The sequence below is a fragment of the Neopelma chrysocephalum genome, unplaced genomic scaffold, assembly GCF_003984885.1.
Source record: "Neopelma chrysocephalum unplaced genomic scaffold, ASM398488v2 Primary Assembly neopelma1_96, whole genome shotgun sequence".
Classification (NCBI taxonomy): Eukaryota; Metazoa; Chordata; class Aves; order Passeriformes; family Pipridae; genus Neopelma; species Neopelma chrysocephalum.
This window is the reverse complement of record NW_020897759.1, coordinates 2,644,747-2,658,687: the sequence shown is the minus strand read 5'-3', so window position 1 is coordinate 2,658,687 and position 13,941 is coordinate 2,644,747. Positions and strand designations below refer to the sequence as shown.

Below are 13,941 nucleotides of genomic sequence, written 5' to 3'. Positions count from 1 at the left end.
CTAAGCATATTTTTTCCCTTGTTCTTCATTCTTTTTGTTTTTCCTTGGAAAATTCTCAATGCTATTTACCTAGACAGGAAGCCAAAGAATACACATATTTCCAGGTCACTTGTAAAGCATGCAATACCAAGTACATTAAAAATATACATGGGCAAGCCTCAAAGGACAACTGTTGCAGGAGAAAAACTTGGTCTTGCAACTGACACTGAGGCTGATGGGAACAAGTTTACTCAGCCACACACTTGTGGGACCCCAGGCTTACTCTTCTGAGATATTAATGGGCCACCTACACGTCTCCATAAACAACTGGGATGCAGGACTTGAAGGTGTACTAAGTAAATTTGCCAATGATACTTAATTGGGAAGAGCTGTTGACTCCCTCGACGGCAGGGAGGCCCTGCAGAGAGACCTCAATTAAGAGGGCTGAGCAATCACCAACCTTGTGAAGTTCAACAAAGGAAATGCCGGATTCTGCACCTGGGATCGGGCGACCTTGGATGTACAGAGAGACTGGGGAACGAGATGGTAGAAAGCAGTGCCAGGAAAGGGACCTGGGGGTTCTGGTTGATGGCAAGCTGAATATGAGTCAGCAGTGCCCTGGCAGCCAGGAGGGTCAACCCTGTTCTGGGGGGCATCAGGCAAAGCCTCGCCAGCCGGTCAAAGGAGGGGATTGTCCTGCTCTGCTCTGCGTTGGGGAGTTTTGGGCACTGCCATACAAAAGACATTAAGCTACTAGAGATCATCCAAAGGAAGGCCATGAGGATGGTGAAGAGTCTAGATGGGAAGCCAAGCCAGGAGTGACTCAGGTCCCTTGGTTTGTTCAGCCTGGAGAAGAGGAGACTGAGGGGGGACCTCATTGCAGTCTACAACTTTCTGATGACAAGAAGAGGAGGGGCAGACACTGATCTCTTCTCTCTGGTGACCAGTGACACGACCCAAGAAAACAGCATGAAGCTGTGACAGGGGAGGTTTAGGCTGAATATTAGAAAAAGGTTTTTCACCCAGAGTGGGGCCAGGCACTGCAACAGGGAAGTGGTCACAGCACCAAATCTGCCAGAGTTCAAGAAACATTTGGATGATACTCTCAGGCACATGATGGGTTTCTTAGGGCTGCCTTGTGCAGGGCCAAAAGCTGGACTCAGTGATCCTCGTGGGTCCCTTCCAGCTCAGGTTAGTCTATGATTCTATGATAACATACCATAAGCATGCTTTAGGAGAGGAAAACCCCTTTACACACTTGAAACAACTGTTTCTGTAGAACTTAAAAGTTTTCTTTAAAGTCACGTTTATACAACATTATTGTATTATTGGACATGTCACCAAACTAAATATGACTATGAAATTCAATTACCATCAATGGGATCATGAAAAACGTTATTTTCATCTGCAAAACTTCTGGTGCCTGAAATATTTCCATAATCAAATATTGGTCCTTCCAACAGGGTCACAATATCTATTCGATTAATTTTTGTCAATACAGAAGTTAAGGCATCAGCTGAAAAAAAAATAAAACATGTTAGAAAAAAGTTCAGCATTGCAGAACTGTGTAATCATTTTTCTCAGTTACATTCAGATTGCATTACTTACAAATTGCTGGCATGTCCTAAAGTCTAGGGTTTTAGCAAACCCCATCATTTGTCTAAGTAGTCATTCAGCTGCCTACTTATTCAAGATATACATCTATTAAGAGTCTACAGTGTGTCCAAGTATAATTATATTATAACACAAAAGACACAAAGAATAAGGTCAGAGAGTTCTTAAAGAATGTATTTACTTACTACTAAAACAAAATATCCTTTTCCTGGAGCAAAAAGGGAGTGTAAAAATCCTTTTACCATTCTGAGGAACAACAGAATAGGCAGTCATGTAGGTAATAATGCATGTAAGGCTACTCGTGCAGTACATCATGAAAAATAATTTACAATAATCTTTTTGTGAGAACACAGTAATACTGGAAATTACCTTTACAGTGAAAGAGATCAAAGTAGACTCAAATTGTTCGTAGCAGTATGTGGATTAGAGAATGATAACGAACACCACTGACAAAAATCAAACCCTCTCTTTCAGTTTGAGCAATTCAAGTGAACTGAACAGATAAACCCAAAAGTATCAGCACAGAATCGGTGTCTCCACCACTCCTTACAGGAGAAGGTTGAAGTCTTTTCCTATGACCTACAATACTGTGAGACTACCTAACTTTCCCAGGCAGTCTATTTCCGTGTTTCACATTCTTTGCTATTGGAAATATTTTCTGCATCAGAATTTAAGTTCATTACTTGTCCCACCAATTATGGATGTGGAGAACAAATTATTTCTTTTTGCGTACATAGTGAAAAAATACGACATATTGCTGACTTCTGGTAAAAATATAACAAAAAGCTTTTTTTCATGGGTGGTTTGTGAAGGACATTCATAATGTTTTCTTCAAGTTGGTAACAGATGAAAGGGCTATAACTTATAAGCAACAAAGTTAACTACTTGAACTTACTTGTAGCATTCTTCCCATCTCTGGTAACCCATTTTTTTAATAACATGAAGCTTTGAGCAATAAGAGAATTTGGGTTTTCTACTCGGATTTGATTTATTTCATCCACAGAAAAATTCAGTTCTCTTGCCAGTTCTATAAAGACAAAAAAAAAGCAAGCAAGAAAAGGAAACAAACCCCAAACCACCAAACAACGCACAAATCCCTCGGTCATCCTGTCAGGCTTATAAATACTGTCTTTTCTTGATCACATAGATGTTAACAAAACTACCTGACACAAACTTTATGGATAACAATGAACATGGCGTTATATACCCGCATTTTAATTTTCTAAGACAGACATAATTTTGAATTTGAATCATCTGTGTGAGCTACTATCACATTTATACTCTGAAAGCCACTTAAACACGGTGAAAAACCCTCCTTGGAGGCTGTCTCATCACTGCTAATTTATGAACTCTGGGGTTTTTTTGGTGACTGTTACTCCTCTGGGAGCTTGCTGTGTGGCTCAGCACTGCTGAGAGCTGCCTGCTGCAGCTTTATGCCCATGAAGGGCCAGCTCTGCCCACCAACACGCAGAGGTACACACAGGCAGAATGAAAGCACCGACTTGCCGGGGCACTGCGGGGGTCCCTGCAACCAGGGCTTTGGGGAAACTGCTGTCCAGTTTTAGCAAATACTCCAGAGGCAGCCCTGAGCCTGAGTAGGTAGAGCCTCTCAGTTCCTCGGTGGAACATCTTGAGAGAAAAGTCATTTAGCTATTTGCCCTGTGAGCCCCTCTTTGCTTTATTGTGAGACCAAGGAATGACTTCCCATTAGGTATCTTTGCCCAGCAATGCATTGCACATTTTGGGAAGCTGGCCTCGCTGTGAATATGGGAGAGCCTGATGCAGTCTTGCTGTGTCCTTGGTAAAAGACAACCTGAAAATGCAATAGCATAGACTAATTTCAATATTAAAGCAGAAAAGCTTACCTGTCCAGCTAAGTCCTAGGTGATCAGCTACAATTGCCATCCTTATATCTGTCCGTTCACATGGACTCTGTGGACCTGTGATTTACAATTTCTCAATTAAAAAGGTTTTGCACGGAAAACCACAATACCGGATAATAGTTTATTATAAATAATAGCTTTAGTTTGACTAAGTTGACGGTGCTTATATTGTTTACTAGAATGGTTGTGTGACCTAATAACCTACAAAACAAAATTTTTTCACAGCTTTTAGATTTTCACCTGTGTAAAGCCAAATGTACAACTACATGATGTCGTGTAATGAAACCAAACATGCTGACAAATCTAGCTGTTAGACTGTAGACAAGTTTTTCAATCACTGGTGAAAACCACCAAGGCCAGATTATCATCTATTTTCTCTACTTTGACAGAACAAACTTGCTGTCACGAAAGACATCTTTCAATTTCTGAGTTACATCAATTTTTGAGTTACATGAATGTCTTTGGCATGCTTCACTAGCTTTCTACAGTACAGAATTTGTTTGAAGGAAGAAAAAAGAGAATAAGACAGCACATACAGATGACAATGACAGAATGAAAACTACAGTTAAGTCACTCCACAGGCAATCACAACAGTTCATGCACTAGGATCAACAAGTTGAAAGTTTTACAAACTAGGCTTGATCTCCACGAGGTGAGCCATGAGAGCTCCAGAAACCTGACTGCCTTCATTCTCACCAGTCCTCTTACTCCTCCTCCTCTCACTGTCGGCCTTTTCAATCTTTGATTTTATAGATGCTGCCTCTGTTCTCATGTCTCTAGCAGACTTCGGTGTAATGGAAGGCTGGTAAACTTGAGTAGCTTCTGATAAGGATGTGTTCCTTGATGTACTGTCTTCTTCATCATCAGAGACCTCTGACTGCATCTTTTTCTCTTCATCAGATAGACGATCCACAAGCTTTAATGTCTCACCACTAATTCCCTTAAAATATTCAATAGAATGTTTACATACCTCCCTAAGCTGATTTTTCTTTACTTTAACTGTTGTCACGGTGACGGAGGTAGATCTTACCTTTACTGGTAATTTAGAAGGAAGTTGTTTTGGTTTTTCTTTCTCTGACTGCTCTTTTTTTGGCAGGGCCGGAGTTCTTCTAGCTAGATTACTCCTATGTGTATTTTTTACAGGAATCCTAGACCTTGCTTCTAGACAGGGAGAAGAATTATTTTGTTTTGCTTTGTCAGGCTTACTAGCCCCTCTCACTTTACTCCCTGTATTGCTTTGGAGATTATTTTGTGAAAAGGCTTGTTTTACCGAGCTGGCCTTTACAGGAAGCTTTGATTTTCCTCTAGCCCCTACCAACTCTGTTGACTTTTGCTGCTCTCCATGTGGTTTTTGCTTATCTCTTACTCTGTGTCCTTGTGTTGTCCCTGTACCTTTTCCTGAAGTGCTTTTTGCTTGATTAGCTTTCTGGAGGGAACATTTTGGTTCCAAATGTTCTTTTAGCACTACATTACAGGTAATATCATCTGTAGGGACAGCAGATGAATCCAAATTGTTGTTGTTATTAAAATTATCTTTGGGAAAATCAGTGTTTTCTGATTGCCTACAGCTTGTTTGGCTAGAAGCTGAACTTGCAATCACTGCTACAGTTTCATTTTCTAATCCCTGACCACTTGGCATCACAGCTTCTATCTTATCTGCCACTTCGCCAGGGCCATCTTTCTTCAGAGTCATGGTGGAAGCAGAAATTCCCATTTTAATTGGTGTGCGCAATTTGGGATCAACTTTAGAAGCGTTTACTGCTGCCGATGATTTCTCCAGTGAGTTACTACCAAGTGTTTGTTCCATGCAATCTCCACTGGCCTGGATGCCGGGCTTATGTTCAACTGCTGTTGTTTCTACTGGTCTCTCTACGTTTGTCTCTACAGTGCTGTCCCCTGCCTGTGGCTGTGTGATGGCAGTGACTGTACTTTTATCCCCTTCCCCCTTGTCCCCTGACTTCCCTTCAGAAGTATGCTCACCAATCTGAAAAAATTGGAGTCTTTCTTCAACAAAATCCCTCTTGCTCATGTCAATTGCACCACTGCGAGTCATCTCAAACATCTTCCCCTCATGAAATGGGAAGGGGTTGGGCTCGCTAGTTGGCGTACTCTCATCTGTTGGAGTTCTGGCTGGAGTTGTGTCAGGTGTTGTTGCTTGAGATCTGTCTTCCACTGCCAGACCAAATGGCTTAGCCTCATCATCCCTTGATTTAGTCTCAAACACTTCATCGTCACCTCGGTTATTGGACCACGGATCAAAATCTAGACTCTTAGTGGCCACAGTTTTGAAAGGTGTTGCAAATTCTTCATCTACTTTGTAACTGAAATACGAATCAGGAAATACAGTCCTGTCAGGGTGTCTGCCTTCCAAAGAGAAAAACTGTGCCCCTGACTTCTTATCGCTCTTATCTCCGGCTTTTTCAGAAGCTGGACCCTTTGAAGGCGTCTTGTCTTCTTCAGGGCCTACCTTGCCTTCCTCCTCAATGACTTCAAGCTTACTCTGGCTAAATGAGCGATCAGTCTGCTTTAGAATGCCTTCTGTAGTCCATACGTCCTTTTTGGTTTCAACTGCCGGACCTGCAAGTTTAGAATCACTCTCAGTTAAACCATCATCTTCATCTTGCAAATCATAACCGTCAAGAGAGTCAATCTCTGTCGCATCGGTATCATGGGAGAATTCTGCAGTGGTTGCTATGGAACACTCTGTGACAGACTGGTCATTGTTACTCCCATTTTGCACTACATCATTCTGGGGTGAATCAATGTCAAACTCATTAGGTTTCCCCGAAGTGGGATGTCCTAACTCTTTCTGTTTCTCAATCTTTTCAGGGGCTCTGGGTTTTGAGGTTTCTTTCTGGTCATCTTCCAGCTCCTTCAGTTTGAACGTATACTTTTTAAGCGGAACAGGTTGATAGAGAGATTCGTCATCACTGGAGTCACTGACATCTGCTCCCGGTGGCACAGGAGACGGCGGCTGTACTCTTATGACAGGTTCAGCCAGCTGGCATTTGTCATGCTCATCTTGCAAGTTCACTTCGGTCATCTCCATTTCACTCTCAGTGGAATAATGAGACTTCTTTTCTGACTCGCCTTGATCTGCATCCAGTGGTGGAGGAGGAGGGAATTCAATATAGGCAACTCTGTTACCTTTGGGTCTTTTGTTAGAGTCCTTATTTATAAGATTAGGCAATGCTTTGTCAATCTGTGGCTCCTCAACCTCTGCCTGTTTCACAGATGTTGACTTAGCCTCTGCTTCCTCCTCTGACTCCTCAGACACCTCAGGTATAGGGCTGGGTTTCCCTGGGATATAAGCTATTAGTGAGTCAGGTGTTTTAGATGTAAACTCGTAACTCACTTCCTCTGAACTCGGTGTTTCTGGTGTTAAAGGGCTTTTACCAGAGCTGTCTATAAAGGACACTTGTTCTAGTGTGTCATCTTCTGGACTACCTTGTGGAGAAGGAGGTTGTTTTTGCTGTCTAGCTGTGTAAAATGTCCCCCTTGTCTCCTGTACTGTCTTACTCTCCTGACTGACAATTTTTTTAATATTTCCTTGTTGCACCTCTTTCTCATATTGCTTTCCTACTTGAACAAAACTGACATAAACAGGTAAGGTCTTAATTTCTTTTGCTCCCTCAGTGCTTACTAGCGGTGCAACTTTATCCAAGTAATCACTGTCACCGGGCTCAACTATGTCACTTGAAGGAAACTCCTTCCCTGGGCTACATTCTAAAGAATCTGGTGATTTGCTAGGGGATAGTTCTGTTTCCTCAGCAGGAGGACTTAGGCCTATCGAGCTCTGCTGCCTAGTAACTTTTCTGATTTCTGAATGCTTTATTTTTTCATCTTCCACATAATCAATCTGTCTTTCAACCTTCTCCTTAATCACAGCTGATTGGGATACTTTAGCTGAAAGTTCATAGACACCATCAAGCATGGCTCTCTTCTCCTCAACAATTCTGACTGGAATATGGGACACAGCAATTTCTTCTTTCCTTTTGGATATTTTATCAGCCACTTCACCATTACGTTCCCCCTCCCTGACAACAAATTCTCTGTATAAAACCCTTTTCGAGGGAGATTTTACAGTCAGTTCCTTCACTTCTTCTGAATGAATCCCATTTGTGGCCAGTTTGTGCTCTGTCACAGTGATAAATTCACTTTTTTTGTCAGTTTTAGATTCAGCGTGATCGACGTGGTTTTCTTTTACTGTATCTGGAACCAGCACATGCGAAAGTTTTTCTTTCTGTGTCTTATGGTTAGAAGTTCCAGGACTTTCCCACGTCCTATAGATTTTTTTGTCCCAGTGTCCCTTCGTTGTTGAGTCTGAGCCATACGCCAGCTCTTTTGCCTGCGGTTCTGGAAGGCATTCTGGCACGCCTTTCCTCATCTCAGTTCTTTGTTTTTGTGTGTCTGAAGCACGAGAGTCTTCAACAGCTTTCCCTTTACCTGGAACAAGGTCTTCCTGTATTTTCACCTCTTTCTGCAAAGCAGCGCTCCCATCAACGACCTCTACTTGCTTTGCATGTTTCTCTCTGGAATGAGACTGATACACTGGTAACTTACTTTCTTGCAATTTCTTTACCGGAATTTTGGACTGACCATCCAGCTTTTTTTCTTCTTGAGTTATGTCCTTACTCCTTGGACTTATACCTTGTTCAAATTTAAGCCTAATGGAACTGAGCTTTGATTGCTTCAGCTGAAATCCAGCCTCAGGTACTCCAGTCTGCTGAGCACTTCCTCTGTGTTCCATAGTTCGTTTAGAGTCCTCTGTATGTTGCACAAATATCCTTTTTTCAGGACTGCTGGGCAAACTGGATGCTTTTCTTTCATCCACCTTGGGGAAGCATTTCCCATCGTGTGCATACTGCTTCACCTTACTCCATTCATCCCTGGATGATGGCAGTTCAGAGAGCGGAACTTTCTCGGGGCTGCTGCTGGCAGAGCTCTGGCTAGAATGTATTTCCTTGCCATTTTTTTTATGCTGCTTTTTCTCTGGAGACTGTAGCTCATCATTCAACTTCTCTGTTTTATCCCGAAAAAACTGTGATACTTCAGTGAGTTTTTCTTCTGCCTCTTTAACAGTCCTGTCCACCCTGTCTTCATATATCAACTTTTCTCTACCTCTGTCTAATCTGTCCTCAGTAAAGCGCATCCACATCGCATGTTTTGGACTACTAACATCTCCAGTGTAGTGTAACACTGTCACTTTATCATAATGATCATCTTTAGACATTTTACCTACACCATTTTCAGACACATCCTTATAGATTTTGGAGAGAATCTCTTTTTTGGGGGCAGTAGCTACTTTTTCTCTGCATCGTTTATCAGTCCCCTGTAACTCTGCACTAAGGGGTAGAGCATGGTCAGTAACTGACTCCTCAGTATCAGAATGAGACACATCTAGCTTTTCTGAAAGAAGCATTTTCTCAGCAAACCTGTAAGACTCCCCTCTTAGTTCTGACAACTCATCATCATGGTATTCTATTGAGTGCTGACTCAAAAGCTTCAGTGTTTTGTAAGAGTCATCAGACATGAGTTGAGCAGAACTAGGGCGACTGTCTTCTTCCTGGGACACGGGAGTGTTAACTCTAGAGGATTCCAGATAAGAAGGAAGTGACTCTTCGGCCGTGAGCTCCTCTTCTTCTTGCTGACCTTGTTCATCTGAACAAGGGAAAGCATCATGTTTTTCCAACTCTTTTAAGTTAATATCTCCCCGAGGTAAGTCTTTCTGATATACATACATTTCTTTCTCTGGATGCTTTTTTGTTTCTCTAATAATGACTTCAGTAGGTTCAGCCTGATTACCTTGTTCAATATGGACCTCTATTATTCGCTCCAGTTTGGGTTTCATTTTGCTGTCCTTCTCTGCATGTTGTGGTGAAGTTTCAGCAGACTTGCTAACATCGGACGTCACTGATGATTTATGTTCAAACAGACCTGCCAGTTCTTTGGAAGGGTCACGTCCAGACTGAAACGCTTTCATTATGTCATGAACAGACATTGTTTCCTCAATTCTTTCAGATGTACTTTCTGTGCAAGGAGGTTTATGATAGACCATCCTGGTCGTCGTAGTGATATGAGTTTCTTCTTTTACTCGGACACCTTTACTAAGGACACACTTATGCTCATCTTCTTCACTGCCGCTGGCTTTCATTTGAAAAGCTTTAACCTTCTCTTTAATAGACCCAGAAGGTTTTTGCTCCAGCTCCATAAATGTAGGGGTAGGTTTTGAGGCCGGCAGCTCCTCTGCCTTATGCTCTGCAATTTCTTCAGAGGATGGTTCGTAGCTGCGGATAACGTGAACTACTTCAGTTCTTGTTTCTGTAATGACGGGAGGGATGGGTACATCATGGAAAAGTGGTTTTGGCCCTGTGCTTTCAGCACTTTGTGGGGCAGAAGGTGTCTTTTCACTCCTTGTTTCAAAGCCACTGTCAGACAAGGGACTTTTATCTTGATCGTGTTGAGAAAAGTCATCTGGAGACTCTAAAATAGTGTCTGTTCCAAAAAAGGAGTCTGCAATCTTGCACAACTCCTTTTCCGATGTTGAAGGCCTCATGGAGGCTGGAGGCATTTTAAGTTTATGTTCCTGCAAAGCGATAGCTGGTTTTAAAATGCGCTTTTGTCTCTCTTCACCTTCTTTTTTCCCCTCTTCAAACTTGTACTTTATGTTTGTTAATGAACTGCTACCGATATCATTTGCTAAGTAATCAATAACTTTTGACAAGCTATAATCCTTTTCCGACATGGTTTTAGTTTTAATTTGGACCTTCTCTGGAACAGATACAGGAGGGCTTGTCAAAGCTTGCTGTCTCGCTTCATCAATCTCCTCTGTACTGAACTCTACCCAGTCATCCTCAGACAGGTGTCCTTGATCACTTTTGGATACTTTAGCCGACCCTTTACTTTCTAAACACACATCTTTTTTCAGAATCTCACTAACTTTTACTAAGTCCTCTTTTACTTTCTCAACAATTTTAAAGGGCTCTTCATCATCAATTCTACCCTCTTTTGGTATGTCAGGTTGGAACGGTTTGTCCTCTGCGACATCTGTCTGCAATATTGCAGTCATTCTTATCAGATCCTCTTTCATTTCAGCAACATCTTTCAGTATCTCCTGACTGGAGGATAAAGAAGAGGGTGTGGACAATTTGAGAGCAGAGGGTGCTAAAAACAAGGATGATTTTATTGGAGATGAAGTTCGATTAAAGGTAGGCTGTGTGCGTGCCTCTGTAGTCAATGTTTTAATAGGTGACAGTAACGCAGCAGCTGATTTTGTAAGTGAAGACGACTCTGGGAGCTTCTTTAATGCTGGTTCAGACAAAACATTGACTACAGAATATACTGGCACTGTTATTGTTGATGAAGTTACTGATGAGGTAGTTGCAGATATTGACCCAAGGGCTGTGTACAAAGCACCTGCAGGAGCAGTTCTCATTGACTGGAAAGCTGATGGTGCTGAAGATACAAATGACCTGAGTGGAGAAAATGACATTGTTGTAGCTGTTGAAAACACTCTCTCAGCCGTGTCAGCAACTGCGTTAGCAGCACAACTTGCAGAATGTGCAGCTGCAGCAATCTTGTCTTGAAAAACAGCTGCAGCTTTGGATCCATTTATTAAGCTGGCAGAAGATGGGTATTTCAGAGGTGACACAGACCCATTAAGCAATGGGACGTCTGTGTGCCCAGCTACATGTTTTGCTGGCGACGAGAGAGACGAGGCCATCATGACTTTAGTGGATGAAACAGCATCAACTGCTGACTTAGCAGGTGACACCACTGACTTTAGAGGGGACGATAAAAGTGAAGATGCTGATGTGATGACCGATTTAAGTGGCAAACTTGAAGAGTACATGTTAATGTTGGATTTGGGGGATGCTGGAGGCGTCATGGTTATGGATGATCTCTCCAAGAGAGATCCTGCTGTAGTCACTGGAGATGTCCGAGAGGGGAATGTGGTAGTGGATGCCAGCCCTTTTAGACTAGCAGCTTCTGTGACTGCGGGAGCTCTGACGAAAGAGCCTGAAGTGACCTGGATATTGTATGGAGGCTGCGATACCACAGTTTTTATTGGCGAAGAGATTGTCCGAAATGATCTAATCGGAGATGCTACATCACTAACAGATTTAACTGAAGATGTGGTAGAAGCTCCTAATGTGGATTTGATTGGAGAAGTAGAAGAAACAGACCATATTGATTTTAATGGGGAAGCTGTAGGAGTGTTAGAGGAAGAGCTTGATAAGGATGTAAAGCCTGATTTGGTTTGCCCAGGCACTGTAATTGGAGCTGTTGTCCATGACTGATATGGCCGTGTTGAAAAGAATGGCTTGTATGAGTAAGTAGCAGGTAGGGATCTTGTTGCTCCTGCACTCCGTTCAACTGTTTCTTAAATTGTTAAATTAAAATCAAACATAAAAATCAACAAAAATGATTAAAAAACAGAGAGACCAGAGAAGAAAATTGGTCAGTAAACGTTGTAATATTACAAAAAGCAAGTACAATTGTTTGCATGAGTTGGGATGAAGGAGGCAAAAGAAGATTTTAAAAAGGAAAGAAAAAAATTAGGAACGAGCCATATACTGATGACTGGTCCAAACCAAAAAGTAACATGAAATGAAAGACAGAAAGCACATAGCAACCAAATCTGCAAACAATGAATAACAGAAAACACAACAAAGGAATCCATAAGGTAAAAATAAAGCCACATCAAAATTTCTTCTCTTACTTCCTATTGACTTTCTGATGTGCTACTTCTGAAATATTCATATCAGCTATATTTTGCCTGTTTACGTATGTCTCTGCTTTGTGCAACTCTTAGAATTATCCTTTTAATAATTTCTATTGTTACTCTATTCAGATTTGAACCTATACAAAAATATAAACTTGTGCAAAGTGACATTATATAGCTAAAATCTTTTTTTAAACCACTCAGAACTATTTCATGCAGAACCCAAAATTCCTTTAAGTGACAGGCAATTGATGTGCAAACTGTGAAGCAACTGGAATAAATTCAAATCTCTGTCTTCCATGCACAATTCGGAAATGCTTCACACTCACAAAGCCAATAAGAGCAAGAGCTTTTCTGAGTCAATACTAAAAAAAAAAAAAAAAAAAAAAAAAGAGAAAGGAACGTATGCATTTGTTTCTCATGCGATATTCCTTTTGTTTGGTAAAAACTAAAGTAAAACTTCACATGAAATGATTTTAAGAAGCATGTCATACATGAAATATGGAAAATATGATAGATGATAAACGTGAGCAGGCAAAGCAACTGAACCAGTTTTTATTCATGCACAAATGTCATATCAAAACGAGCACACAGATTAATACATTTTGTATGGTGTATTAAGCACGAATATGTAAACCTTACAAAACCATTTCACAAGAGGTCATTAAAAGAAGAGTACACTTTTTCTACAAGATGTAGTGTCTTGGTACCTTTTGAGGAGATTTCTTGTATCAGCTCAAAGTCAGACCTGTTTAACTTTACCGTTCTCAAAAGGTAATGTTAGAAAAGCAGTCAAAGAAAAATATATTATGAAATAAATTCCTGGCAAGGACAAACCTGTTAAATATTATCATCCCCCAGAACTCTCAGTTTATTCATAGGCATTTTGAACAGAATCATCATCAACCACATTTTGCATCACAGGAGGCACTCATGCCAGACAGTATTTCTGGGAATCCCATTACACATACATATCCTCTGATCCAGCAATAACATTCAGAGTTTACATTGAAAGCAACTTTGAGGACCTTTTTTTTTTCTTGAAAGCTGGAATTAGAAATGGAACTAAAATACTGAAAGAATTTGTTCGACATACCTTTCTCTAAAGTTATACTAATAATTTGTCAAACCTGCTTGATCTGTCTTATAGACAGACAGTAACTTACAGTGAAAGAAACTCAACAAGGCTAATACTAAACTGTTAAAGCACACACACTCTTATAAAATAGTGAATATTCAGTGCACCACAGGTCCATATCCTGCAAGGAGAAATGTGCTGGTCCTACAGAAGCCAATCAAAGCCCAGAAGGTACTGTGGATGGCTGGTGATATTACAGTATGAGAACGTTAAGGTTGAAGAGAGCTTGAGTACTAGACCTGACTGGCACAACCTAAGTCAAGAAACATTCACTTTTCCTTGCTAAGTTACTTTTAAGCACAAATATACTTCTTTCCACTCCCCCCCAAAAAAACCACCATAGTCTACTTCATTAAATGAGCTAGACTTTATCATGAAGATTAATCGGCAGCAGCTGCTAACATTCACCATAGGTTCATACAGTCTTGAGTCCAAGAAACAGACCTTAAAATGATTCTGAAAAGAACTAACAACTTGTTCAGCAGTTAGTGTTAGGAAATATCTTTACAGAGACCCCACTGCACTGGGATAAGCCAGTCTATCTCAACTGACTAGTGAGTCAAGCAAACCAACAGGCTGCCCTCCCAACTCCTCCTTCTCCT

The 13,941-nt window shown here is 41.1% G+C and overlaps 1 protein-coding gene across 6 annotated transcripts in view; it reads right to left on the bottom strand.

The window, feature by feature from the left end:
* The window catches only part of ANK3 (ankyrin 3), a 204,340-nt gene that overhangs the window by 23,702 nt on the left and 166,697 nt on the right, over positions 1–13,941 (bottom strand). For 5 of the 6 annotated variants that reach the window (XM_027694110.1, XM_027694111.1, XM_027694109.1 and 2 more), the window contains 4 exons: positions 4,173–11,858; positions 3,459–3,533; positions 2,489–2,620; positions 1,352–1,495 (listed from right to left, as the gene is read on the bottom strand). In XM_027694110.1, the coding sequence (XP_027549911.1) occupies positions 1,352–1,495; positions 2,489–2,620; positions 3,459–3,533; positions 4,173–11,858 (8,037 nt within the window). The remainder of the gene's footprint in view (positions 1–1,351; positions 1,496–2,488; positions 2,621–3,458; positions 3,534–4,172; positions 11,859–13,941) is intronic. The other variant, XM_027694112.1, reaches the window with a different exon arrangement.